The 27,727-nt window shown below is 38.0% G+C and overlaps 2 protein-coding genes across 8 annotated transcripts in view; both read left to right on the top strand.

Annotated features, from left to right (window-relative positions):
- Positions 1–3,782, top strand: part of ILDR2 (immunoglobulin like domain containing receptor 2) — an 86,421-nt gene extending 82,639 nt beyond the window's left edge. For all 6 annotated transcript variants that reach the window (XM_020810689.3, XM_020810679.3, XM_072993991.2 and 3 more), the window contains 2 exons: positions 135–816; positions 2,757–3,782. In XM_020810689.3, the coding sequence (XP_020666348.1) occupies positions 135–816; positions 2,757–2,792 (718 nt within the window). In that variant the 3' untranslated portion in view covers positions 2,793–3,782. The remainder of the gene's footprint in view (positions 1–134; positions 817–2,756) is intronic.
- Positions 3,783–5,393: 1,611 nt separating this feature from the next.
- On the top strand, positions 5,394–25,918 carry LOC110088694 (uncharacterized). 2 transcript variants are annotated; one of them, XM_072993994.2, is made up of 5 exons: positions 5,394–9,058; positions 10,251–10,544; positions 11,322–11,630; positions 22,765–22,908; positions 24,745–25,918. In XM_072993994.2, exons 1-5 carry the CDS (start codon positions 8,962–8,964, stop codon positions 24,840–24,842), a joined length of 942 nt encoding a protein of 313 aa, XP_072850095.2. In that variant the 5' UTR covers positions 5,394–8,961; the 3' UTR covers positions 24,843–25,918. The 2 variants fall into 2 exon arrangements, with proteins under 2 accessions (XP_072850095.2, XP_020666830.3); XM_020811171.3 differs by having other exon boundaries at positions 24,740–25,603.
- The last annotated feature ends 1,809 nt before the right edge of the window (positions 25,919–27,727 follow it).

Below are 27,727 nucleotides of genomic sequence, written 5' to 3'. Positions count from 1 at the left end.
CACATTCATATATCAGAGGTTGTTTTTTTTTTTTAAAGATTAAATATATCATTCAGGTGCTTGCCTAGAGACTGTTGCAGGACGTTCTTGCTTTTAAACAAAAATATAAATCTTTCCTTTTCTCTCTCCTACAGCCAGCAGAGATCAAAGTCAGAAATGCTTTCAAGGAAGAGTTTCTCATTAGGGATGCCAGCTGTCTCTATGGATGAACTTGCAGCCTTTGCAGAGTCCTATAGTCAACATGCTCGTCACACGGGAGGGAGACAGGAATCCAGACGTTTTGAGAGATCAGGGTCACGAGGAACCCATGGAGGGTCTGTACAGCACCCAGGCGACTCAGATAATTACTACAGCAAACGTAGAGGAGGAAACCGTGAGCCATTGACAGATTCAGGTCAAGGTTGGGCATATAGCCCATCCAGAAGACATACCCAGGAAGAGAAACACTTACCTAGACTAGTGTGTCGAACACCTGGAGGGAGTCAGAAACATGATCACTCCTACCTCACTAGTGCTCTAGAGAGGAAATCGCGAAGCTATGATGAGGGTGGTGAACACAATGAGACACCTTCGAAACTTAGCTCACAATCTAGTCAAAGAGGAGGAACATACTATGCTTGGTCGCCACCATCTACTTACCAAAGGGGACAGCAGCAGCCGCAGCAACAGCAGCAACCTCCACAACAAGAGGAAGGAGAGGACACTCTGCCACCCTACAGCGAGATGGAACTGAACCGGGGCTCTTCATACAGAAGCAGAGAACAATCTAACCTCAGTGCCTCTGATAAGAAGAGGAAAAAAGAGCCCAAGAAGACAGTAAGGACGTGTTTGACTCTCCTAATCCATATGAGTTTTACAGGGGTTGTCAGACAGGGTGTCTGGGTTGCCTGCCTCTTAGTAAACATTTTGTACTCTAGTTTTGATATGCATGCAACAACTGTAAGCATTTTGCAGGGTAAGCTGAAATGCATATGGAACTGCTTACAGAAATTTTTGTTTAGCTTTTGGAGAAAAAGCTACAGTGGTACCTCGCTAGACAATGACCTCATAAAATGACGAATCAGCATGACGATGAGGTTTTGCGATCGCTATAGCGATTTGCAAAACAGTCATTCCAATGGGGGATTTTTGCTGGACGATGATTTGGTCCGTGCTTCGTGGACTGTTTGTTTGCAAGACGACGATTTTTATAGCTGATTGGTGGCTCTGCAAAATGGCTTCCCTGTGTTTTCGGGACCCATGCTTCGCAGGACAGCCAATATAACAGCTGATCGGCGCTTGCAAAATGGCTTCCCTATGAGTGATCTTCGCAGGACGACAAGGTATTTTCCTCATTAGAACGCATTAAACGGGTTTCAATGCATTCCAATGGGAAAACAGATTTCACATGACGATAATTTTGCTAAACAGCGATTTCTATGGAACAGATTATCATCGTCATGCGGGACACCATTGTATATTCTTTCATACAGAAGGGACATTGAAAGCATAATATTACAGGTTTTTTTTAAAAAAATTCATTTATTTTCAATGTTTTCTCTAGTGAGCTGAAGGCAGTATACATTGCTGTTCTTCCCCAATCCATCTTTGAAGCAACCCTGTGAGACAGGTCAAGATTAGAGAGATTGCCTGGCCCAAAGTCACCTACTGAGTTTCATGGCTGCGTGGGAACTGGAATGTGCATTTTCCAAGACTCATCCTATCACTAACAAGTATAAACAAAAGTGCCCCAAGTTAGTAATGGATAAATAAGAAGGCAGCAATATAATCTGAATTTAACAAAATCCAAGCCGAATTTCCTTAATTAGCGGCAAGAAGCCATTGTAAGTTACGCTGTTTGCTTTGCACAAGTGTAACTATGAGACAAAATTTTGTCCCTTAAGTACATTATTTGAAATATATCTGTCATAGTACAAGCTGTCTTGCAAATTAACTTGTCTTTTTTGGTGATTGGTTACCCAAAGGTAAGCACAGGATTTACTAGTTTGATCTGCTAGTTTGCTAGTTTGATTTCTCAGGTGTGAAGCTCTTGTGGCATGTGAACTGTGCATTGTCTTCATAAGCTTTCTAAAATGCTTAATAGAACACATGACATTCTGTTGCTGGAATCCAGTAGTCAGTCATAAGTAGAGTAGGTTAATTGAATCAATGGGGCTTTGGTGAGTCTGTAAATTCCATTAATTCAGTTTGGTTAGTCTAGTTGTAACTTACTACTGGATTTCATCCTGAGGCTTAGTACCAGCTCATATTCTTGCAATTGTGGTAGGATTTGTTAGTTTTTGTGTAGGCTGTCTGATAATCCTGTCTTCCAGGTAGTTAATAGGGACATTTCAGCTGTTTTTCTATAGAAAGACTTCTGAAGGGTATTGAATTGTGAATTGTAAAACGGCAGTCCTTGTGCTTGATGAGTACCTCAAATGAACAGTTATCATGGGCAGATATTGTACCTTGAATAAAGCCAAGGTGTCTCCAGACAGATTTTCAGAAGGTTTATATGAACTGATCCTTAATGTTGTGGTTGTGGGATTAGTGGAAAGACAGGTAAAAGAGAAAGACAGGACAAATGCAACTGTTCAGGTTAGTTAGCTGTTTGATCTGAAATAGATTCCTTAATACCCTCTTAGCCTGACAACACTAGCAGGTGTGAAATGTCCACTTCTATTATATTCCAAGTTGACTCTATGTCTCATTTTCATGTTAAGGCTTATGCAGCTTAATGTTTCACAATTTCTTTTTTTACTCTCTGTTTTTCTCAGAATGAGTTCCCAACAAGGATGTCCCTTGTGGTGTGATGGAGGAAGAGTTACATTAGTGGATTTGGAAAACAGAAGCAGTTGTAGTTCAAAGCCATACAGGCATCAAGGAATGTTTTGTTTTGTTTCATCGTGGACTCAAAGTCTTATGAGATGGCTCATTCAAACCAATTGCTGTCATCCTATTAACTCCTTGAAAAGGAGCACCTCACTCAGCCAAAAAGTAAACACAGAGATTTTGTTTCTCAAACTCACCCTCTGATTTTTCTATTTATCTTGGGTCTTATCTGCAACAGGGAGCTGCTTTCATATATCATATGTATTCTCTCTCCTGTATGATATACTTCTTACCTATGATGCTTTGCAGGGAAAGTTGCCACAGGTTTTGAGGACCTCGCAATTTGCTCATTACATCTCGTTCTGAGAAGAATAAGATATTTACACTTAACAATTACTTCAGAATGAGTGAAATTTTCAAGGAAACTTGTACTGTAAAAGGAAATCTTAATCCTTTTGTAAATGATTCAAAGCTGAGACTTGGGGCACTGCACTAAGAAGGACAGGGTAGTGTTTAATGACTCTTAGAATTCTTGGGTTCTTGAAAAATGTCCTCATTCGGTATCATATCAGGAGCCACCAATGAGATTATTTTGTTTTGAAAGTGAAACACAGTGGATTTTGCTGTAATGAAAACGTGCCGTGTTATTTCACTGTTGTCTGATATGATGATGTATTAGCATTGCCTTACAGTTGAACTATAGCCATAAAAGTTTCAGCTGTGACTGCTGATTGGTTGTAACCAGAGCTTCAAGCTAAGGCTCTTCTGACAGTATTTTCTGGACAATGATTATTTTTTAAAAGCCAAATAATAGAAATTAAGAGAACTAGAATGAGAAAATATGTGTGCAAAAGTTGCACATCCTCTTACTTTTATATTTCTACAAAGACCAGTATTAATTCTTTCTTGTAATTGGTTGAAGCCATTTAATGAGGCAGCAAAAATGTGCAAAATAAATATGTTGGATAAAATATCATCTCTGAAAGTTAATTCATTGCAAATCTTTTGGTTCTTGTTTTGAAACACTAGCAGCCTAAGTATCTGTGACAAAGGGTAAAGAGTCTGCATTGTACAGCATTCTCAAGACAATAGGATTAACAGCCATGAAGAATAATTTTGTTTGGTTGCAACATTTTTCCACTTTGCTTGGGATCATAACATAAACCTGATGCATGGGCTTATCACAAGTCTGAGAGCTAACTGCATGGTTTGGATTTCTATGGTGAAATTTAAATCTTCTAATAGGCATTTACTTATCAAGGTCATAACACTCTTTAGTGTATGAAAGCATTTAACCATTTACTAGTTGTAAAAAGTAGCTAAATAATCTAATGATTTAAAAGTGTTCACTTGTTATGCACCAAAGGTCTTTTAAGATGTGCTAGTAACAATCTAGTTTCCTTTATATAGGCACAAAATTTTCCTATTTAAAAAAATTACAGTCCATTCACAGATGAAAGAGGGTGTATGCTTCCTCATTGAGTTTAGAAGGCCACTGGGCATATCCCGAAGTCCTTTTAGCAGCTGTTCTTTTTTTTTTTTTTTTGTGATTGCATGGCTGTATCCTGTTCACCATAAATTGCACAACCTTAGTGAAATGGTGAGTGCATCCAGGTTCATATTATTCAGCAGTAACATGGCCTGGAGAGAGTGAAAAGAGTGTATGTTATTTTAAGGTGATCTCACAGTTTGATATAAGTCTTCTCTATGCTAGCAATGCTATTATACATTGAACCTTTGTGTTGGACATACGTCTCATTCTCTGTAGTAGAACAAAAGGTGGTCTTCAGGTATTCAGATATTCGGTCGGATATAAGTCAGATATTCAGTTAACATCCAGAGAAAAGAGCAGTCCAAATCCAGACTTCATTCTTAAAAACAGTAAATCCACTGAAGCAATAGGAACTTTTCAAGCCAAAATTTATGTAAATTGCATAGATTCAGTAGATCTGCTCTAGTTGGAACTAAAATTTGGATTTAGACATGGAGTACAATCTTTGTAAAGCACTCCAGTGGGCAATTACACCTTGCTATTCTGTGGTTTTATCTTATTTTAGTGAAACATTGATATTATTTAGGATTTTTCTAGAGAGGAAATAGCTATCACATCTTCATCTGTAGGGTCTGGTTCTCTCCAGACTGAGATGGACTTATCTGGTCATAAATGTCTTGTTCTTCCAGCATTTTAAGGGGGGAGAGCCTCCCCCCCTTAAAAATAACATTTCACTTCTCAAGAAGAGATTATCTCAGAGGTTCCAGTTGATACTTATAAAAATATTATTTCACAATTGAGAAGAATATCTGGTGTGGAGGTGGGGAGTCTACAGACCAGAGTTGCCTTCAACAACAGTAAGACAGCTCCAGCTCTGGAAAGCTGTTACTGATTCTCAACTGAAACTATTCTGAAGGTGATGGGTGAGTCAGGCCCAGTGTTAGTCACTTCTAATGCACAATTCCTTGAGTGTGTTGAATGTATTAAAGCAGCAATGTTAATTCAATGTCATATACATTGTTTAGCACATCTGAATTAAAATCTTGACTTGTAAGAGCTAAGTGCTCAACTGTCTGGGCCTGGCTGGATAAATCTATCACCTCTTATTTCTTCTGCATTTGATATTTTAAAATATTGAGTTATTTTTATGGAATTTACCAAAAAAAGAAGTAGATTTGGGAAGTCGTTAAGGAGAATACTCCCCATCTCTGAATTACACATTTTTTGGAGTAAAATGTTGAAATAACAGCACCATCTTGTGGACATCGGTCATTGGCTACACTCTTTCTAATAGTATTTAAAGTCCTATTTTATGGCAGGCTTATGTCTTCAAAGTAGTAGCTATGTTAGCCTGTGCAACCATAACCAAGCAAAAATAAAACCAAAAAGCAGAAATAAAAAGTTAAAAACGTTGTGGCACTTTAAAGACTGCTGTATTGCCTGCAATGTGAGCTTTTGAGGTTTTATCCACTTCTTCAGACACATTTGTCTAGTCGTTTAGTCGTGTCCGACTCTTCGTGACCCCATGGACCAGAGCACACCAGGCCTTTCTATTTTCCACTGCCTCCCGTAGTTGTGTCAAATTCATCTTGGTTGCTTCGATGACACTGTCTAACCATCTCATCCTCTGTCGTCCCCTTCTCCTCTTGCCCTCACACTTTCCCAACATCAAGGTCTTTTCCAAGGAGTCTTCTCTTCTCATGAGATAGCCAAAGTACTGGAGCCTCAGCTTCAGGATCTGTCCTTCCAGTGAGCACTCTGGTTTGATTTCCTTTAGAATTGATAGGTTTGTTCTCCTTGCAGTCCAGGGGACTCTCAAGAGCCTCCTCCAACACCACAATTCAAAGACATCAATTCAGACACATTAGAGTGAAGCAAAATCATAGGTTATATACAAAGTAGGCACAGGAAGGAGATTAACAAGGTGACAATAGCACTATTGGCCCAAATAATAATAGTAAGAATGCTGGTTTCAACAGATAGTCCCACACTTCCTATGAAGTGTGAAATAGCAGGAGGCTCAATCATGAGTCATGTCTTAGAGAGCCCATTACCCTGCACAATGAAGCAGGAATTAATTACCAGAGTCTATTGTCTGTCTATCTATCCCAACACACACACACACACACTCACACACACACACACTCTGAGCTAAACAATCCCTGTCTATATTTAGTTTAAGTTATTTATTCCTTTGGAAATGTTCTGAATTTTATGTATATATCTTACCTGTCTCTCTACACTACTCACATGCAAATCACACTGTTGTATATCACACTCCACTTGTACACCCTGTATTTTTAAAATCTAAAAAAACAAGCCTTGGAAATGGCCACTGAAATGAATCAATTCTGAATCAACCTTAATTGTGGTAAATGTTTATTTGAATCCACTTTCTGTTATATTTGCACTCTTGTCTAATCACCTGTTAAAATATGCTTGTTAATCCCTTCTCTCTGTTCAAGTTGCTGAATTGGTTTAGCTAAAATCCATCAACTCGTCAGAGTCTGTACGTATATTGTTTGTTTGTTTGTTTGTTTAGTATACAACCCCCCCTCCCCTATTAGTGCAAAGCACTATTCTGGGCAGTTTACAACATGCTGAATAAAATGCTACAAAACAATAAGTTAATAACTAAAACCGATCAGACAAATAAAATATTAGAAAAGTTCAGTATCAGAAGCTGAGGACAATGAGGGGAATAGGCTTTAAAAGGAGAGTAGACTAATTCATGGAGGATAAGGCTATCAATGGCTAATAGTCAGTGACAATACAGCATATTACCTTCAATATCAAACAGTGTGGTAGCGGGAATGTAAGAAGATGGTGCTATCATGCTCATATCTTGGTTGTCAACTTCCCATAGGTATCTGACTGTTCTAACAACAGAATGGTGGGCTTTTGGTTTGATTTAATATGGGTCTACTTATTTTCTTATTTCCATTTCCGCTTTTTATCACATGCTCTTTTATTGTATGCTCTTTTATGTGCTTTTTATTTTATGCAAGCTATCTGTAGGGTTTCCTGTGATATTCTGAATTGTCATATGAACACAATAAAGATATACTAGTAAGTAGTAGTAGTTAACAAGACTTTTAAAAGAAACTGGAAACTGAGGACTCTATTCAGTGACGGATTACTAAACTAAGACTATGTATATATTGCAGATGGAAGATTTTTTTGTAAAACAACAACATTCTATTTTCCTTAGAAAAAAAACTATTAAGTGTTAAACTGTAAAATGACCTTTTCCATCAGGGAACCAGCTGCCTCCATCCTCCTTTTAGCTGCTCTGTGAATTCTATTTTTGCTCTAGTATGCAATTATCTTAAAGGGTTTTCTTTATTCTGTAGTTTTGCTCTGCATCTCATTTGTCCATTTTAATTGCAGAAGGGGGTGGATACATTTACCAATAACTTGCTTCACGATTGTTTGTTACAGTGACTAAGACAGCCTGTTTTGAAGAACCTATTCTCCCACCCATCACTATTTTGAAAATTATTCAAAGCCTGGAAAAAAGAATTTAAAATCAAGATGAAATAGTATTTTATCATGTCTAGCAATGTATTGGAACCTCTCTTAATGTAAGGGGATCTTTAAAAGTGCAGTGTTCCTGTGTACTGTACTTAGAATAGTTGAGTACACAGCATAATGCATTCTGAAGCAATTTCTAGTTTTACTATCCTGTCAGTAGTGTGTGTATTTTTCAAGGTAAGTTCCTTTTTGCTATAATATTAAAGAATTATATCCAGGTAACTCTAGGTCATGGAAATCTGTAACTTATCTATCTATCTATCTATCTATCTATCTATCTATCTATCTATCTATCTATCTATCTATCTATCTATCTATCTATCTATCTATCTATCTATCTATCTATCTATCTATCTATCTATCTGTAGAATTAGTTCAGTAGTGGATGTTATTGATGACATCCACAGTGCTGAGCTTCAGGGCAATACAGAGTTTCATTATAGAGTGGATTCAAGAGCATTAGTGTCAGTTATTTCCGGATTGAAACTTACTTGAGGTGATAATGGAGAATTATAATTAAACCTCCAGTAGCTTACTTAATACACAACATTTCTGGTTATGGTAGAAAATGCTTATGCAGTACTTCATTAAAGTGAAATATATTTGGCTACCCAGAATTATACACAGTATAGCAGAAATATAGCATGTACACAAATAACAGTAAGAAAGTGCAGTCAACATTGGTGTGAGATTATCTTTTGCCTAGCATTTTTGTTTCTTGATCCACAAATTTCTTAAATTAGCTGTTGCATATTTTTGTCAAAACCTATGATTGAAGTTCACAAGTCTGTTGATCCTGGAGGAGCTTGTACCAATGACTGATGAATGTCAGAACTGGCTGTAAAGTTTCTACTAGATAAGAAGAGTATCAAAATATATTCATTGCTTGGAAGACCAATGAATTGATTATATTGACCAAGGCCTCCTTGTGTAAAATCCAAAGAAGTGAGGCAACAAGAAATGATGAACTATGTGTTCCTTGTTCCCATTCTAAAGTAACTACACACTAACTATAGAGTTTAGAAGTACTTGCTTTTACCATTCCCTGTGAGGAAAAGAATCATTAATACAAGTTTTTCTATCATGTTTTTGCTTTCATTATATTTTCAGTCAATGGTGATGACATGCATGGAAAAGAGACTCTCGGTAAATTTGTTCCTTTCCCACAGAAGAGTCAATACTCTGCTGATACCAGGTGGAAAAGAGACAGTGTTACTAAAGGTATTCGTGTATATGCCACTGTATTTAACTATATATTTGGATATTTATCTGTTTGTCCATTGTCAATGTACTCTCCACTTTCGTTAGACTGGGGTCGGAATTGTTTTCTGTGGGAGGACAGTTTGTGGAGGCCCCAATATGTGGAGATTCCTGAATTTGGTATAATGGCCATAGGGCCATTTTTGACTCATTTATTTTTCTTGTAAATTTTATATAATATAATATTGCAAACTATTATTAAGAATAAAATGGCAGCTGAGCCCACTGTAGGAATGGGTGTTGGCTACAGAGAGTAACCATTTTTTTTACCACAGCACTGACATCACATGAATAGCTGACTATCTGTAGTATCTAGCTAGCCACTTGGTGAAGAAATTTGACTACGTCTCTTGTTTCTACATCTGGTTCACTGGGCTCAGAAGGCCATGATCAGCTATCTTCATGACATGACCCTTCAGACAACCAACTTCTCATATAGTTTCACATAATTGTTTTAATAAATCTTCAACAAATTGTTGTCTAACCAATCAATATTAGGGTTTTTTCAGGTGATAATAATTGGGGTGAATTAACTTTGTATCAAGGTGCCTTTCTTCCAAATCAAGTAATGAACATTGACTGTAAGGCACCTTGTTTCTGTTTTTTAAGGGAGTTAATTAATAATATCATCATCATTATAGATACATAATTATGTTCCCCATATCAGTGGTAGCCCATCTGAAACAGCATCAGATGCCAGTGGGATTTCCACATGTTCTAGGAGTGATCATATAACAAAATAACATCCAGATAGTGTGGAAAAACCTGCCAAGCAGGCTGAATATGCCACTGAACACTGACTGTGTGGAACAAGCAGTAAGTCACACCTAGAGTAAGCCAATTGAATCAGTGGAACTTATGGAGGAATTGACTCACAAATTCCCCATTTGTGGGGGAATCAATGGGCCTATTCTAATTGTGATTTACTACTGGATATCAGCCAGGGTGTAGTGTTGGATTTATCAGGGCTCTCTACAGTAATTTTACATAATCCATTTTGAGATTCATCTTTGAAACAGATTTTAATTTCCTGAAATACTAGTGCACATGAAATGTTATACTTCATATTATTCTCATACATCATACATATAATATACTATTATATTAATGTTTAATTGATGCCTTTTCTTTTAATGTTCACAATCCAAACTAGATAATCATCTCATCAATGGAACTGTCGGTGATTGTATGCTCCTTGACCCTAATAGCCAGAAACCAGCAGTCAATGTGCATTACTTGATTTGGAAGAAAGGCAGCTTCTTAGGGAAGATGAAAGGTCCAAATGTAACACCCTGCAAAACTGACAACAAAAGATGTATTATTGCTAGTAATGGCAGCTTGAGTTTGTGCCCAGCATGGCTGGAGGATAGTGGGCAGTACGTGGTAGAAGCTTATACCAAGGATGGAATACAGGAATACACTCACAGATTTCAAGTAGTGCTTGCTCGTAAGTAGCAGATCGGTGATTTCTTCCCTTGGAATTATTGCCATAAATTAATCACCAAGCATTCATGGTGTTCATTGCCAAAAGACACAGAAGAATGATACCAGAATTTTTAATAATTGTTGCTATTTTAAGTGTGTCCCATATGGGCTGGCAATATGGGTTTACTGATTTATGCACAAATACATAAATGCATATGTAATATAAATATATATTTTCATGAATAAATTAACAAATCTTACTATTAAGTTTGACAAAGAATGGTGTGAGAAAGTTTGGCCTCCTTATTGAAAGGCTTTTGGGAACAAATTATTAAGGACAAAGAAAAGGGGTGAACTACTCATATTGAGTAAGAGCTGATTAATATATTGGGGATTTATTAATGTATGGCAATGCTGAAATCAGCTTTCTAACACTTGAATCTGTTGCATTAAGTTTCTTAAAATATTTTGAAACTTTGTGTGACAGAAATCAATATGATTGTCACTGTTTGAATAATGATGCTTGACATGATGAGCATATTTTCAACCAGATTTCATGGCTCAAATCTGAAATGCAGTCTTCATGTGAGAAACTCAAATATATTGATTTTGGTGTTAGTATTCTTGAAGCCCATTTTAAATCTATTTAATAAGTTAGTTTGGATCCAAGCTTGATCACACTTAGGGTAAATGTGCTTAAAATAAGTGGGATTTCTAACAGTGACTGAATCTGAATCCAACCCATACATTTTAGGCATTAACTGTCTGCTCTGCTTATTTTTTTTAAATCTGCATCTAGAACCCAAATTAAGGAGTAATCTCATCAATGGAACGCCTGGTAATTGTGTGCTATTTGATCTGGACAGCAGAAAACCAGCAATCCGCATTAGTAATGTAACTTGGAGAAAAGACCATATCTTAATGGGGAAGATGAAAGGTGGCAATGTAACCGCCTGTGAAATCTACAGCAAAAGATGTCTTATCTTTATCAATGGCAGCTTGAGTTTGTGTCCCATGTGGCTGGAAGATTCTGGGCAGTATTTTGTAGAAGTATTTACGGATGATGGAAAACAGCTGTACAATCAATCAATTCATCTGGTTCTTACTGGTATGTGTTGTAGGCTATCCTCATTAGATAAGCACCAGAGGTCACCAGCTTTCACTCTGATGCATTTTGTTCAAAGAATATCAGAGAACAAGTAGGAGAACATTGTTGCTATCCAGTTAGTACAGAAGACTGTGCTGAATTAGGTTAATGCTCACCTGGCTTCCTATGAATTATTCTCAGAATGCTAAGGACTTTGTGGATGTTAATTGTTTCTCATGAAACGTAATTTCGCATTGGTAGACTTGTTGCAGGAATCTCAATACAAGAATGCATTCTGTATGATTTTTCAGGCAATATTCAATACTTTTATATATTATCAAGTAATGAGCTTGACTGAGTTAGTGTAACTTTTTTTATAGTTAACTGATGGAAATGTTTGAAGCAAAGTGGTTAACTGAAATAATTTAATCAATTGACAAGCTCATTAATATTTGATACAGTGATGTGTGCTATTTAAAGTGGGTACAGAGTTCTTTGCAAAATGTTGTGTCAACAGTAATATAAAATAGTTGATTATATCCATTTGCATTCTAATTTTTGAATTGGAGTTAAAGCGAAAGCCAAAGAAGACAATACATTTCATCTTAACAGGAGTTTATGTGGCACTGTTTCTTGTTGTAATGGTTTCCTCTGTACATCATTTTGGAAAATGGAAAAAGAAGATAGGGTTTTTTTTCTTTTTAGTCATCATTATGGGGGGAGATATACTTAAAACATACAATTGTTAGTTGAACATTAGCACGTCTTCCTTTCCCTTTACAATACCATTTTTGCTTTTTTGATACATGCAGCTGTTTTTGACACGTGCATATCTTGTTCAATGCATGTGCAGGCTGCAGATCAATACAATATAGATGTGTAGCTGATTTATTTTCTTCCAGAATGCAAAAAAATAAATAGGATCCGCATTCTTTATCTATCTCACGTATTCACTGCAGTGGGCAAAACATGCCATTTTGATGACGATATGGGTCTGCTGATAGACAATATGAGCAGGTCATCAAGTTATGAGGTTAAGGGAAGATGGTTTCAGCTATAACAGACAGTGGGGAGATGAGTAACACATCAGTATCTTGTTCAAGAGAAAGAAAAATAAAGTGATAGAAATTCTACAGATTTACAAACAATACTATATCAGACATTTGTGCAGAAATATTGGGAGTTAGTGAGGCTGGATTAGAAGTGCTTACCTCATCAGTAGAGAATGCTAAAGAAGAAACTTCTTGTTTTTTTTTACATGGATTAAATTCTCTGGGAAACAGGAAGGCTGCACAATGAAAATCTGAGAAGGTACCATGTGGACTATGCAACAGTAAACAATAGGAAACAAGACCAATGTGAGCATTGCAACAATGGTGTTGTAGGTTTTTCGGGCTCTCTGGCTTTGTTCTTGAGGTTTTTCTTCCTCTGTGGCTGGCATCTTCAGAGGACAGTGATCTGGTGCAGTTTGTGGGATAGTTGAGTACTTATAGCAGTGGGATCAGCTTTTTGTCCTTTTTAGGAGATTGGGTAATTGGCTGAGCACCGCACTCAACCATCTGAATTGGGACCTACAGGCAAATGGTTATACCAAGAATGAAAGCACAAAAGCCATCAAACCAAGAAAACAACATCAAACTGAAGAGGAAAAACAGCCACCCACAAATAAAGTATTTCTTCCATACATCAAAGGGGTCACGGACCACATGGGGAAACTTTTGAAAACACACAACCTACAAACAGTATTCAGGCCCACCATAAAAATACAATAAATGTTACGGTCAGCAAAGGACAAAAGGGACCCCCTCACCACTGCAAGAGTATACTGGATACCTTGCAGTTATGGCCAGGTATATATTGGAACCACAAAATGCAGTATCTACACCAGAATCAAAGAGCATGAGACACTGCGAACTAAAACAACTGGAAAAATCAGCAGTAGCTGAAAATGCCCTGAAACAAGCTGGACATGAAATTCTATTTCATAATACTGAAGTACTGGACAACACCAGCAATCATGTTAGACTTCAGAGGGAAGCCATTGAAATTCACAAACACCAGCAGCGCTTCAACAAAAAAGAAGAAAGTCTAAAACTCAACAAAGCCTGTCTCCCAGAACTGAAAAACAGCCTGCAAAAGGTCAATGAACTCTACTCAGCCAAAAGAACCAGTGATCACTGCACACAAAAGATCAGCTAACAACACCCATCAATCATAGTGAGAGATCATCTCTCCCCCTTATCACAACAATACACCCACAACAACAACAACAACAACAAAACACGCTGATCACCATAATCAACCAATCTCCTGAAAAGACAAAAAGCTGATCCCACAGCTATAAATACTCAACTTTCCCTCAAACTGCACCAGGAAGATGCCGGCCACAGAGACTGGCAAAACGTTAGGAAGAAAAACCTCAAGAACACAGCCAGACAGCCCGAAAAACCTACAGCAGCCATGGGATCCCGGCCATGAAAACCTTTGAGAATACATATTCCAACAATCCCAGCCCTGACTTTAGTGCCTCCTATTTTACAATGTTAAGTTTTTTTTACCTTGGCTTTAACTGAAAATTGAGAGCAGTAGAGACTGAATGAAGAACATTAGTGTCTCTTCTCTGTAGTGCTGCAGACAATCTGTTCTAAAATATCAGAGCAGTGGAGTGTGCCACTCGTTTGGAACGTTTATAAAGTCTAGAGTTCCCATAATGTTATCATCATATTTTGTATTCCATTGCCCTCTAGGTCTGATATGGAGATCTAACTGCTTCCCTTCCAGGGTTTTTTGACATGGGGGGGGGGGACAGCCAAAATATCAACCATGTTACATTTGTGGCCAGAATGGTCCTGGAACCCAGCCAGATATCAGGAGTGCTAAGTCCACTGACTCTCTGTATGGTATTGGAGATATCATGGAAGTTACTGTTTAGTTTTGGAGATGCATCCCACAACACATTGGAAGAAGAGTCATGTGATAGTGTGAAATTGGAAAATTACCACAGTCTTTGCTTGACTTTTGACCTAAATAGCCATAAGGTCATAAGGGTGAAACAGTGGTAGAATTGTGAAAGTCTGTCTTGGTCTATCTTTGTGCTGAATCAGGATTCTCAGTTTTTTTCCCTTGACAGAATCCTATTCTCTTTTAGTTGTTGTCTCAGTTCCCTGGCTCTTCTGCCATGTCATTCCTAGAGTCAAACTGTATGTATACATTACCTCATTGAAAGCTGAAATCGTATTAGTATTCCAGAGGGGCGATTCTTCCAGAACTTTGTATCTGAGCAATCATACTTGCAAAGAAAGTCTGTGTTTATCTCTCAAGGACTAATGACAAAACAAAGTAAGCTAATTTGTAAGTTGTTTGTGTTTGCATAACTTGCCACCGCTAATTATGGTTAATTGCCAAGGTGTGCTTGGTTGTGTGTCTGTCGTTGTTGTTCGTCGTTTAGTCGTGTCCGACTCTTCGTGACCCCATGGACCAGTGCACGCCAGGCCCTCCTATCTTCCACTGCTTCCTGTAATTGTGTCAATTTCATGTTGGTTGCTTCGCAGACACTGTCCAGCCATCTCATCCTCTGTTGTCCCCTTCTCCTCTTGCCGTCATACTTTCCTAACATCAAGGTCTTTTCCAAGGAGTCTTCTCTTCTTATGAGATGGCCAAAGTACTGGAGCCTCAGCTTCAGGATCTGTCCTTCCAGTGAGCACTCAGGGTTGATTTCCTTTAGAATTGATAGGTTTGGTGACCCAGCATCTTCTCAATTAGCTGCAATTAGCTGCAACATTTAAGCAAACCTTATGTCAGTACCAAGAATATTCCAACCTGTATTATCAGAGCACAGACATGTTCTGATGATATTTTGCCAGCAGGACAAAATAAGATTCCATAAGGCAAATCTAAAAAAGCTGGCAGTACAAAAAAAATCTAGCTTTAAAACCAGGCTTCAGATCAGCACCAGATTTGGCACAGTGGGAGAGGACAGTCTACACCCTGCTCTGTGTCAAATCTGGTGGTGTTTGGTCAAATATTTATCAGTTTTAAATATAGACGTGCTTTATACACAAACCTGGGCAGAGCTATTTTTGTCAGCAAATAAGAATCTTTCATCATTTAAATAATTAATTTCTCTAATTACGTGCTATCTATAATGTATATTTGATCATCTATCTTTCTGCAGGTTCTTTGTATTCCAAATATTTCCTGCAAAGCATCCCTCCTGTTTCTTCATCTTTCTTGTCCTTTGGCCTCCGTCTTTTCTACATCATCACATGACCTTTCTTCCAGTGTGTTGTGGAGTCAAACACCATCTCTGAAACCATTTGGTAGCTTTTTTGGGGGGGATCTAGTTAGTCCTTAGATTGCCTTTGTGTAACGTCTTAGTCAAACTACCAGTTTTCATTTCCCACATAGAAGGTGGTGTGCCAGTTTCTTTGTTCAGTTAACAAGTGAACATTCCATGCCACGGGCTTCACTGGCACCAGAACTATTCAGTAAAGACAACTAAGTGCTGATGTTTACATTCTAATGAGCTTGGGTCTTCCAGTCCTATCTGCTTTTTATTTATTAGTGATTTCTGTGCATAGCCTGCATGTTGTCCAAGTGAGGAGTGTATCTCCTCTATTTCTACATCGTGTGCCTTTTGATGACATTCACTTTCCCTTGTTTTGCTTCTTCTCATTCTTTTCCTTTTTGCTATTTCCCTCTCCTGTTTATGGCACCTATCCTTCTCTTCTTTCCCATGTTGAAAAGAAATAGTTTTGGAAAGCACTTTAAGAGAAAATTGGACAAACATCTGTCAGATCTGCTTTGATTTGGATTCCTGCATTGAGCAGGGGGTTGGACGAGACAGACTTAAAGGCCCCTTCCAACTCCCATTATTCTATGATTCTATGATTAACAGTTTTAAAGAAGTTGTCCACATCTTTCAGTTCTAACGTTGTGTTCATAGGAGGTGCAGCAATTAAAATTTGCACCATTGTTCAGGTACTTGAAGTTCTCACATGATGCTTAGCAACTATTATTGTACAGAAAAACACTTGCAAAGAAAGCTTAAAGCAAAATGTCTGTGGAATAACTGCTTGATGTTTTATATTGTCAGTCCCCTTGGAAATGTAGCTACAGCTTCTGTTATGACATATATCAATTCCAGCAGTTTCTGCAAACTGAGCAAAACCACAGTCCTTCTTGCCTTGCTGGAATATTATTCCTTTGTCATATCTCATGGCATCTGCACCCATTATTGTGCTCCTCTGCTTTGGTATCACAAAGGATACCGGGAGACAATGCACCTTAGGCAACAATTTAATAAGGCTTGTTGACTCCATTTTGCTGGAGCTATCTATTCCCTTCTATTCTTCATTGTCAGTAAAAGAAATATGAGCTATCAAAAATACTTTGCTATGCTTGTTTTGAGAGAGTTTCTGTGTATCTTTCCCAGGTTTAGTTTTTTCTTCATTATGGGATGATTCATACATTCTACTCCCACTATGTTCATTTAACAGTTCAGTGAGCAGTATATATTCATGTGAGTAGCATCATGTTGGAAGAGGGAAATTCTACAGTATTGGAGATCAACTTCTACTAGTAGATTTTTGAACACCAAGTGCCCCCTACTCAATGAAGTTCTCACTTTGCTTGTGTTTCTTGTTAATGGCACTTGGACTGTTCATGTGAATTGACCACTCCCACAAAGTGGTAACTGAGCATATTAGGAATAGGAGGTCCCCTAATATACTTTGATAATCAAAGTTAGCTCATATAGTCAGCAAGGCACATGGTGATGTTCTTATGAGCCAGGATGGATTAATCAGATGAAATTTTAATTTGAAAACCTTTCATGAGATGAAAACCCAGTGGAGCTTATTTTTTAATAGATTTCTACAGGACAGCACTCATAATCTACTCACCAAATTTGCATGTGTGTAGAACAGTATTTCTGAAGGATGAACTATTATTTATTTGGTTACAAAAACATCACCCATGTGTCATCGCTGGAATAATGTGTGGAGAGGCTTTCATCCATGGGAGAGAAAAGAGGGTCTGAAAAAGAATATTTTATTTCAAATGATGCTTGCAATCCACATTAAAATCAAATAAAAATTTAAAATACATTCAAATTACAGTGGTGCCTCGCAAGACGGGCGCTCCGTTTAACGATGAATCTGCATTACGATGAGGTTTTTGCGATCGCAAAAGTGATCGCAAAACAACATTTTGAATGGGGGATTTCGCTGCGTGACGATCGGTTCCCTGTTTCGGGAACCGATTTTCACTTATTGACGATCAAAACAGCTGATCGTCGGGTTTTCAAAATGGCCACCGGGTGCTCAAAATGGCTCCCCGCTGTGTTTAGGAGCCATTTTTCGCTGCACAGGCACCCAAAAATGGCCACCCCTATGGAGGATCTTCGCTGAACGGTGAGTTCTTAGCCGATTGGAACGCATTAACCAGGTTTTAATGCGTTTCAATGGCTTTTTTCTCTTTACGACGTTTTCGTTCTGCAGTGATTTCACTGGAATGAATTAACGTCGTAATGCGAGGCACCACTGTAAAACTAAAAGCTGCTGCCAAATTAATGTGCTAGTTATTTTAATTGAAAATAAATAATAAATGAATAACTATCAATAACACTTTTTTTGTTACTCCATGGCAACCCTATGAATTAGTGACCATCAGAAGATCCTATCATTAATTGTCTTGCTCAGCTCGAACAAACACAAGTTTGTGGCTTCCTTTATTAAATCACTCAACCTTATATTTGGTCATCCTCTTTCCTGGTTCCCTCAACTTTCATTGGTGTTACTGTTTTTTTTCCCAGTAAGTCTGGTCTTCTTGTGATATGCCCAAAGCATGCCAGTCTCAGTTTAGTTATATAGAGAGTTCAGAATTCATTTGACCTAGTATCCACTTATTTCTGACAATCCATGGTATCCATAATGCACATTCCAAATTAATAGGGGTTTTTCCTCCCATCAGTTTTTATCTAGCTTTCACATCCCTGTGTAATGCTTGGCAATACCATAAGATTACATTTATTTGATTATTGTTATTGTAATAATGTTATATTCAAAAATCACCCCTCCTTTCAAGAGCTCAGGTTACCAGCTGTGAAGCAGCTGGGAAACAGTTACCAGTTTTTCAATTTAAGTGGCCACAAATGCACTGCCCATCTAGGAGAAGCTGTTTTTTAAAAAAGAGAGAAGTGTCTTGGGAAAGAGGCTTTATAGAGAGAGGTGAATGCTGGTGCTGCTTATGTGTGTGCATGCCTCATCCTCACTTGTGAGGCAAGAAGTGAGGGCTACCACTTTCTCTCTGTGTGCAAGAGCTCTGTTCTTTCTACATTGGTTCAAAGTAATCACATACCTTGAAGCAGGTGAACGGGTTCAACTTTTTAAAAAGTAGAATAGTCTCTGGCATGGAGGAGAAATTATGGATTGGGTATTGGAATCAAAGCCGATTTGCATTTTCTGTTATGTCATGTGATCAGTGTGGAAAAAATGTGAATCAGCCCACCCCAAACCCATAGTATTTCCTGCATTTTTTTTCCTAAGGTGGTCAGGCCTCTTAGTCAGTGGTATTGTTTGCAGTCACAGATGTATTCAGTGATGCATAGCGTAGTAGTTAATGGGGAAATGAAATACATACAGAGAGAAGGAAATTGTACAAGCATGTCTTATATCTCTAGGGAATTAGGTGCAATTCTTTGCAGTTTAGTGTGTCTGTACACTTGCAAGAATATAAACTCAAATATGATCACAGCAAGAGGAGACTTTTTAATCTTTCCTTGCAGGACTTCTCCCCAGTCAGAGTCAGCCCCATGATTAGGCCAAATATATTCTCCCCTGCAAGGGAAAAGTGGAACTTGGGTTTTAGCAGGAAAACCTAACCCAAAAACCAATCCCTCTCTTTTCCATCTTGCTATTGCTGATCAAATTTGGGAGTTCCTTACATGAAAGTAGAAAAACAGCAACACGTTTTAAAATTACAGTACTTGCAAGCAACCAGAAAAAATAATGAGAAACTTGTGATTAATTCCTTCTAGCAGTAATAAAGGAAGAACTGTTATATTATGTTGGGTTCAGGCAATGAGCAGGCTGATGGGCTTTGTGGTGATCACCAGATAATGGATAATAGGATAGCAAAGAGTCTCTTAGCAATAATAATAATAATAATAGGAAGTGTTTATTTATCAACTATAAGTCATTAAAATACGTTAAAATAAAATAATAAGCAGCAGGTGAGATAGTTAATTAAAAAAGAAAATACAATAAGGCGTAAGCAGGAATCAAAGAGACAAATGTACAGGGAACAAGCGAGCTCGAATGTTAATTGCAGCCGCAATAGATTAAAGAAGTCAGCCACACACACAGATGGATGTCTGCCAGCAGTACTCCTGGTGGGCGACTCAAGGAAACAGAATGAGAAGTCTTCTCTGTTCTCTTTCTCTTCTGTCCGTCTCTTCTCCGTCTCTTCCTGCCCTGCCCCCAGGAGACTGCTCTTTTATTAACATTACAAGGTCACAATTGGTGACAGCATTACAGATAGTAGACGGGGTTCAGATAGGACAATGGTTACATCATGTTATTAGGGTTGGTCTGGGGAAAGGCAATTAATCAAGCCCTCTGATTGGCCTAAGGAAAGGCCTCTATGGCAGGCTCTCTATGATAATGAGAAAGAGGAAGAATGGTGGCAGCTCCTCCCCTCAGAAGCAGCCACTGGATGCTAGGAGAGTTTTCTCTACACTACAACACCCATGTGGCTTAGCAACCTTAGGAATGGCACCCCCACAATATTACAGTTACAGTGTAACTTCTGTGTTGTATAACTGTAACTTTGTCAATTTATTTCCCATTTTTACTTCAGTGCGACTGTAATGTAAGTGTGCAACCAGGCAGCCCAATCCTAAATTAAAGATCTGCCAGCTAGGATTAGGCAGAAGCCTACTTTGCCTGCAGAAATCTCCTTCTGCTATTGTGAAATCCGCTGCTGCTGTCTGAACCCAAGAGATCTGCCAACAGAGCAATTTGCTGGGGAGACTGCTCTGCCAGCTAAGATCTGCTAGCAGAAGAACTGAAATCAAGTAGAGTAGGGCTGGAGAAAAACAGCAAGGTTACATCAGATCCAACTTTCTCTAGCCCAGGGACACAGCCACAGTGCTGTCACAAATTTAGGCTAGAATGAGGGAAATCCTAAATAATTTCAAAAATCCTATGCTGGGAAGGATTTTGGTTCATCAAAGCTTCTGGTGGCTTTGTTGTTGGCTCAGCTGGCATTGAACATTTTTGCCAGTTCAGGTTGTTCTTTAGTTACTTTTGAGAACCTAATAAATAAGGGGTTACTTTAAAACTTGTAGCTATAATGGTAATTAGTTATTTTGGGTTGCCTCAGAATGACAACAGTAATTATTGTTAATTAGAATTAACTGTAGTTATAGTTAACAGTAGTTATAATTAACAGTAATTAATTATTGTTAGTTAGGATGCCTAACTAACTAATTCATGTGTCTCTCCGGTCATACCTAGTCTTGACATTTAATGGTCTCACAAACATTTGCTGCTGTCATATTCTATACATTTAAAAGTCCTGTTCTTTATGCATTTTGCTGCTACTTTTTTTCAATCTATTGTTCTTCAGAAAGGAGTCAATTTACAGGATCCACTGCTGGTCATGTTCTTTGCCCATAGCACTCTTTTTCTCCCAACAGGGCAATCATAGTCATGATTCATAGCTTCGATCTGAAGGCTATCAGTGGTACAAGTCAGGGTGGATATATGTTATTTCTAGTGATCTATTGATCAGTCCTCTTGGATTAAGAGAGTAACCAATAAAATAAGAAGGAAAAATGATAGCGAAATCATAAAACACATTAAAACACATAAAATACAGATAGAATACTGTACTTCAATCATTTGAAAAGAAACAAAAGCACAGATTGCTACAGCTGATGAAGGTAAACAGGAAAATAAATGCAGGATGGAGAATAGCTAATTAGTTTTGAACTTGGTTTTGAGACTGAATAACATCTTTGTTTAGACCCACATTTCAGACCAGGAAAGCATGATGACATTCAGCCCCTAGCAAGAACAGAGGGGAATAATAACAAGAAGAATGAGAGATGGTTTGCTTGAGGAACACAGTAACGCAGATGTTGCCCTTATGTCTTGCATGTGGTCTTCACAGAGTAATCTGATTGGCTGTTGTGAGAAAAAGGATGTTGGACTAGAGAGTCCTTTAGTGTTATCTAACATAGTTCTTCTTAAACTCTTAATTCTCTTCCACAAAAGTAAACAAGATATGAACTTGCTATTTAAGCCAAAAAGACCTCTTAAATCTTTTCAGGCTTCAGAGATGGCTACTTACATCAAAGTAGCTGCCATTGAGTAACCCTTACTTCAGAGTAAAGATGTCTGGCCATTTAGAAATAGTTGTTTTAGGAATAAAATGTTGCAGAGCTTTGAATTTCTGGTATAATTCGTTTTGCTATGTAGTAGAAATATAGAGATTCACAGAGGAGAATGCCTACAGATTCCACAGTCCAGCCATTTCTCATTAACTGGCACTTAATGTCTCAATAACTCACTCTGAGATATTTTTAATAGAAATAGTAAAAACATTTCTTCACTGACAGTTGCTGGAAATTACACACATAGGTATACTACTTTCTTTACTTAACGAATTTGTAGCAACCAGCTGAAAGAGATAAAAGCAAACAAATAAACTCTGCTTTGAACAGACTAAAGAGAGGGAAAAAGCACTCAACAAAGAGGCATGTCCTGAAATCAAAGCCTGGAAGGAACAGTTGGTTGTTGTTCTTCCCAGTCACACAAACTACAGACAGCATGCAACGTTGCAAATAAAACTCAAACATAAAAATGGAGAGGAAAAGAATCATGTATTCTGCCTTGAGCTCATAAGAAAATGTGATATAAATTAAATAAGTAAATGATAAGATTGTGCTTTCAGAATGTTTGTGTAACAACAATATTATGAAAAACCCGGTCAAAGCCCAAGTCAGGGCTTCAAAATGGTGAACAAAAATTTGTATGTCTGTAACTATATCAAATCATTTTTTAAAAATATTTTCTTACAATGTCCACAATACATTCTTAATGTCCTATGTTACCAGCATTTACATGCCTGTTTGTTGCTTGCTGCACAGACATTGAAGGTCCAGCACAGCATGAACTCTACACCGCTGCGGAAGGCCAGTGGCCTATGATTAGGAATGAGGAAGAGACCACAGCAGCAGCAGCTCCTTGTATTACTAAGAACCCTACATCTTTAAATATTTCCACTTTTCAAGGTAAGCTGGAAACCAAAATCAAGCTAAGAATACAATTACGGCATATTACAGACAGAAAAACCCTATTTTCAGTTTGTATCAACTTAGTTGTGAGAGCTGCTTGAGTATATTTGAGTTTTTATCTGGGCTTTTGACTAAAAGCTAGGAGGCAGATGGAGCAGAACTGCTGGTTTAAGAATCAAAGGTTATATCTACATTACAAACACATTGGTTTTATTACATGTGTTTAACCATCATGGCTGCCACCATCTTCACCCCTGAAAAAACATCTTGGAAACTGAAGTCTGGGAATGCCATTTCTAGAGAAGGAAACTAAGAAATGTATGGGATTCTGATGTTATGTTACATCTCTACAGAACCTTATACAAACCAGGTTTTTAGAGGCGAAGTGGAAACTGGAGTGTTGGCAGCAGCATGTTTGTTGGGTTCCATTTGGAATATATACACATGCTATATCACGTGAAACAGCTGCATTTTGTGATATTTCCCCTTCCAGTATCCAGAAAAATAAATCTGTTGCTGCAGTGCTTATGTGGGGATATGAGGAACTGACCGGTATTCTGCTGAAAAATCAGACCTCTGCTTCTGGGACAATAGTGATAGCGATATTTTTCCAACTCCTGCAAACTTTATGTGAATATGATTGTCAGTCATCCAGGTCTTCCAGGTGAGGTTATCTAGAAGCTGAGTCATGGCAACTCAATTTCTTTCTTATTAGGTTGAAATGTTTCACTACTCATCCAAGTCAGAGTGAAGAAGCTACTTGGATGAGCAGCAAAATGTTTCAACCTAATAAGAAGTCCAGTTGCCAGGACTCAACTTCCAGATATCCTGTGAACTTGATTTTGTGGGGTCTTTATGGCAAAATGAAGGAACAAACATGATGTCTCCTACCTACCTGTTGTGATGCAAAAGGAGACAATAACTGAAATCCTGTTACGTAGCATAATATGTCACACTAAACTAGACCTATTGAATCAGTGCAAATTTTGTGAATCAATTTCTCTGTAAGTTCCATTGATTCAAATGGGCCTCTTCTAGTTGTGGCTTGCTACATTGAATCTGCACAGGAATTGATTCACCAAAGCCCCTCTCATTCAGTGGCCCTACTTTAGTGTCATTTACCACAGTGTGATAAGCTACAGGAGTGCAGCCAATGAAAATACACAATCACTTGAAATGGAATCATATACTTTATGCTGGTGTCAAACCATAGGAATGCAGTAAATTCAGCAGTTAGATGAAGGCTTTCCAAACATGTTTCTGTAGTATTATGATTTCTAATTTCCATATTAGCCTTGATTTTAAAAAGGCCATTTTACCTATTCCCTGTGTTGAGAAGCTGTTATTTCAATACATTTTCACATATTTACCAGCATAGGAGCTGTAATCTAAATAGAATTTAGTAGTTTCTTCTGTGATGCAATTGTACCCTATTTCTGAGAATTAAAAGTAAAAGACCCATGTGCTCTATACTGCATGTGCACAAGCTGTCCTTATTTACCCACCTGTCTTTATTTTTTGTGTGCTTGTCCTTGATTATCTGTCCTTTTGGATATGACTTGCTAAAATTATTCAATCTGTGCTCAGCTTGTGTTCTTTAGCTTCTAGCCCCCTTAATCTAAGTCTGAATAAGTTAGATCTCTGCATGTGCCATGGGTGGGATGTAGCTTGTCTTTAAAGTACTGTACCTTTAAATGTGCATGCCTGAATATTTTAAGAGGTTTGTCATGCTCATGTGCTGATGAAGTTAATTCTTAAATGGTTGAAAATGGACTGTAGACTGGAACAGTTTGTGTTTTCCTGACATGTCATTTCGGTGTTTAAATAGTACAGGAGAGGCTACTGGTGAGGAATGGGGAGAAACCATCATGAGGAATGGAATGGAGTGTCACATCTTGTTGGAAGGCGCAATTTGTTCAGAACCTCAGTAATCAAGGTAATAATATGGTAGATCACCATGCCAACCCGAACATGCAATCTTGCCTGATATAAAGATGCCAGACAGGGTCAAGGTCAGACTTCATTAGTACTTGGAGGGGAGGAATCCTGACTCAAACCCTGCAGAGGTGTTGCTACCAGCCACAACAGATAATGCTCTGCTGGATGAATGATTCAGCATAAGACCACTTCCTGTATTCCTATCTTCTGTTTGGTATGAGTTAAATAATATTTGGCAAAGACATCTGGATTAGTCTTTGAATACAAAAAAGTATCTGAGTAAATACTTTTAATTTCCTCTGTAATGAAAACAAGCAGTAGCATAGCTGAGGACTACCATTTTCACAAGTGGTTGTTGCTTTGCTGACTGATTAGACAGCTTGAGTCATATTACGCATTTTCTTTTTTTAACTAAGAAGTTGTTGACTTCGTAAGTTAGTTATTTTTGCTAAAGTTGGAAATATAATTCTGTATTGCTGCCTTTTATTGTCCTTTCTGTCTGAAGAACAGCTAAACTCACATTCCCTTGCTTAAATAATTAACCTATAGTATCTACAAGTGTTTTGGAATCATTTGCTATGATCTTGAGCTAAGATCTTGAACAATACTATATTTGCATGATATGTATGAAACTGTATTTTATTGATTGTATAAATAGCAATCTTGACTGTAAAAGCATCCATCTGGTCTGTCAACTGTGTATTAGATAAAAAAGTTAGATTTGTTGAATTAACTTTGCTTTCTTTTCCAACTCCCCTGGAAATCCAGTTTGTGCCTTTTCTTAGTCTCTTTGAATCATAATGCTAAAAGATTGTGCTTTTTGTCTTTCAGCCAGTAATCTTCATTGCTTATCTTGTTCTTCCTAAGGACATTTCCCATTTAAAGCAGTTTATCCCAAGGCATTTTATTTAATTCCAATCCATAGCACATTGGAAGCCTTTTTAATGTTTTCTCAAATATTTTCATGGTCAGGATCCATGTTTCTTTGATTTCTCTTTATAGTAAAAAAATTATAGTGACAAAAATAAAATCTCGGTACACCATATAGTAATTCTATAAATAGTATGCCTGCTTTGATACATTTATTTATTTTCTATGATTATTTATTGCCTTTGCTATAGTGATTTTGTCACATCAATCCAAGGTCATGCCATAAGTAAGGATCTAAATGAGAGCCTTTCCAGGCCTGTTCTACCGCTGTTGAGATGAGAAGTCTTGTTCCTCACAGATAAAATCTTTGGTTGGAAGCAAAATGCCATAGCTGGACCAACACACCCCAAAGTTAAAAAATTCAGACCACCGCACCACCCTTCTCCTTGATCGAAACGTGAGGAGGAAAAACTTCCATTTACCTAGTACTAAGCCCATTAAACACGAAAGGACTTCCCTCCCCTCAGAAGGTGCCAGGACTGAGAGGCAGAACTGCAACATCCTCTACTATACCCTTTTGTGGAAGAGATCATAAGAAAACTTTGCATCAGCCGTAACTTTACAGTCGCTAGGGCCATTGTATAAATACTACACTAGCTCTTACAACTCTGTGAATCACAAAAGCTTTCTGGTTCTTGGGACTCTGCTTCTTTACATTTTATTCACAAGTGAGATAAATGGCAGTCTGGAATTTTGTAATAGATGATGGGTGTAGGACTAACCTACTTTAGTTTTAGCTCAGCCTTTCCTAAGTTCGTGCTCTACTGGTATCCAGCAACACTCATAATCCCCAGCAAATATCACCAACAGAGAGGGATCAGGAGAACCAAAGTCAAGAATGTTGCAAGAGCACTGCTATTTATTCTATAACTTTCCATTCTTTTGAATTTGTTTTTTTCCCTCTCAGAGGTGTGCATCTAGGGACACACAAAGTGAAATAGCCTGTGCAATGCAACACACACACACACACACACACACACACTATCTGCTCAAACAGACATTGTGATTGTCTTTAGATCCAGGTGTTCCACACCTTGTAGTAGTAGAGCTCACTCCTTACTAGTGCACAGCTGGTGGAATAGCCACCCCTCAGACATAAGGCACATCTTATTATATTACTGTTTTAGCAGATAGGAGGCATAATGGCATATGAGCACAATGCATGTATGTAGCACACCTTTGTATTCTTTTGGACACTTTCAACCTTAGCACCACATTAACTAGTATTTAAAAGACTACATACAGGAAACCTCCAGAAATGTGACAGTGATAATGTAGAACACAAGAGGTGTCATGAACTCTAACAGAAGCTGGTGTTTGGGATGTGAACTGTATCTGGCCACATACTAAAACATTAAAGAAGAGTAATTCATGAGTCTTCAAGGTGACCCCAGGACACAGCAAAAAGCTGGTGGTGTGGAACAGCATCCCACACATCCTTTGTGTTAAGTCTGGTAAGTTAAGGTAAGAAAAATGTGATGTGATTAAAGGCAGGGAAAGGAAATTGAACATAATAGTATTTTATAAGGAAAACACTGAGTCAGAACCAAAGGAGAAGACCGAGAGCTTTACATCCCATCTGAGGCCCAAAACTGCTCCTTCAGTTGCTGAGGTACTTGGTAGATTCTTTGTGTGAGGTCACCAGGTTGTAGCAGCTGTTGTCTGCATTTATTTATTTATTTTTAGATGCAGTATGGAGAGGGGGATTTTTGACAGTATAACTAGTATAATGCCTCGGCATTGCCCTTTTTCTTTCTTGTCTTTAGACCCAGGTGTTTCACAACTTGTAGGAGGGTAGTTTGCAGAAGAATACTCAGAATGTCTATAAAGGGGAACAAGGTGGAGCCAGCCAAGTAACCACATGGACATCCTGTTGTCATTTGAGTCAGTAACGAAAACCTGCCCCCTTTTCTTCCCCTATTGTGCTGTGTCAATGCCCTGCTCCTCC

The sequence above is a fragment of the Pogona vitticeps genome, chromosome 3 (genome assembly GCF_051106095.1).
Source record: "Pogona vitticeps strain Pit_001003342236 chromosome 3, PviZW2.1, whole genome shotgun sequence".
NCBI classification, from domain to species: domain Eukaryota; kingdom Metazoa; phylum Chordata; class Lepidosauria; order Squamata; family Agamidae; genus Pogona; species Pogona vitticeps.
Note: the sequence above shows the minus strand (reverse complement) of the source record. Positions and strands in the feature narration are given on the sequence as shown.

What these genes read in the sequence shown, in the direction of transcription:
- LOC110088694 (XM_072993994.2), top strand. Translation starts at nt 8,962, where the DNA reads ATGCATGGAAAAGAGACTCTCGGTAAATTTGTTCCTTTCCCACAGAAG. An exon ending in AAGAGACAGTGTTACTAAAG is followed by an intron (nt 9,059 to 10,250) that starts GTATTCGTGTAT and finishes AATCCAAACTAG; the next exon opens with ATAATCATCTCATCAATGGA. An exon ending in AATTCATCTGGTTCTTACTG is followed by an intron (nt 11,631 to 22,764) that starts GTATGTGTTGTA and finishes CTTGCTGCACAG; the next exon opens with ACATTGAAGGTCCAGCACAG.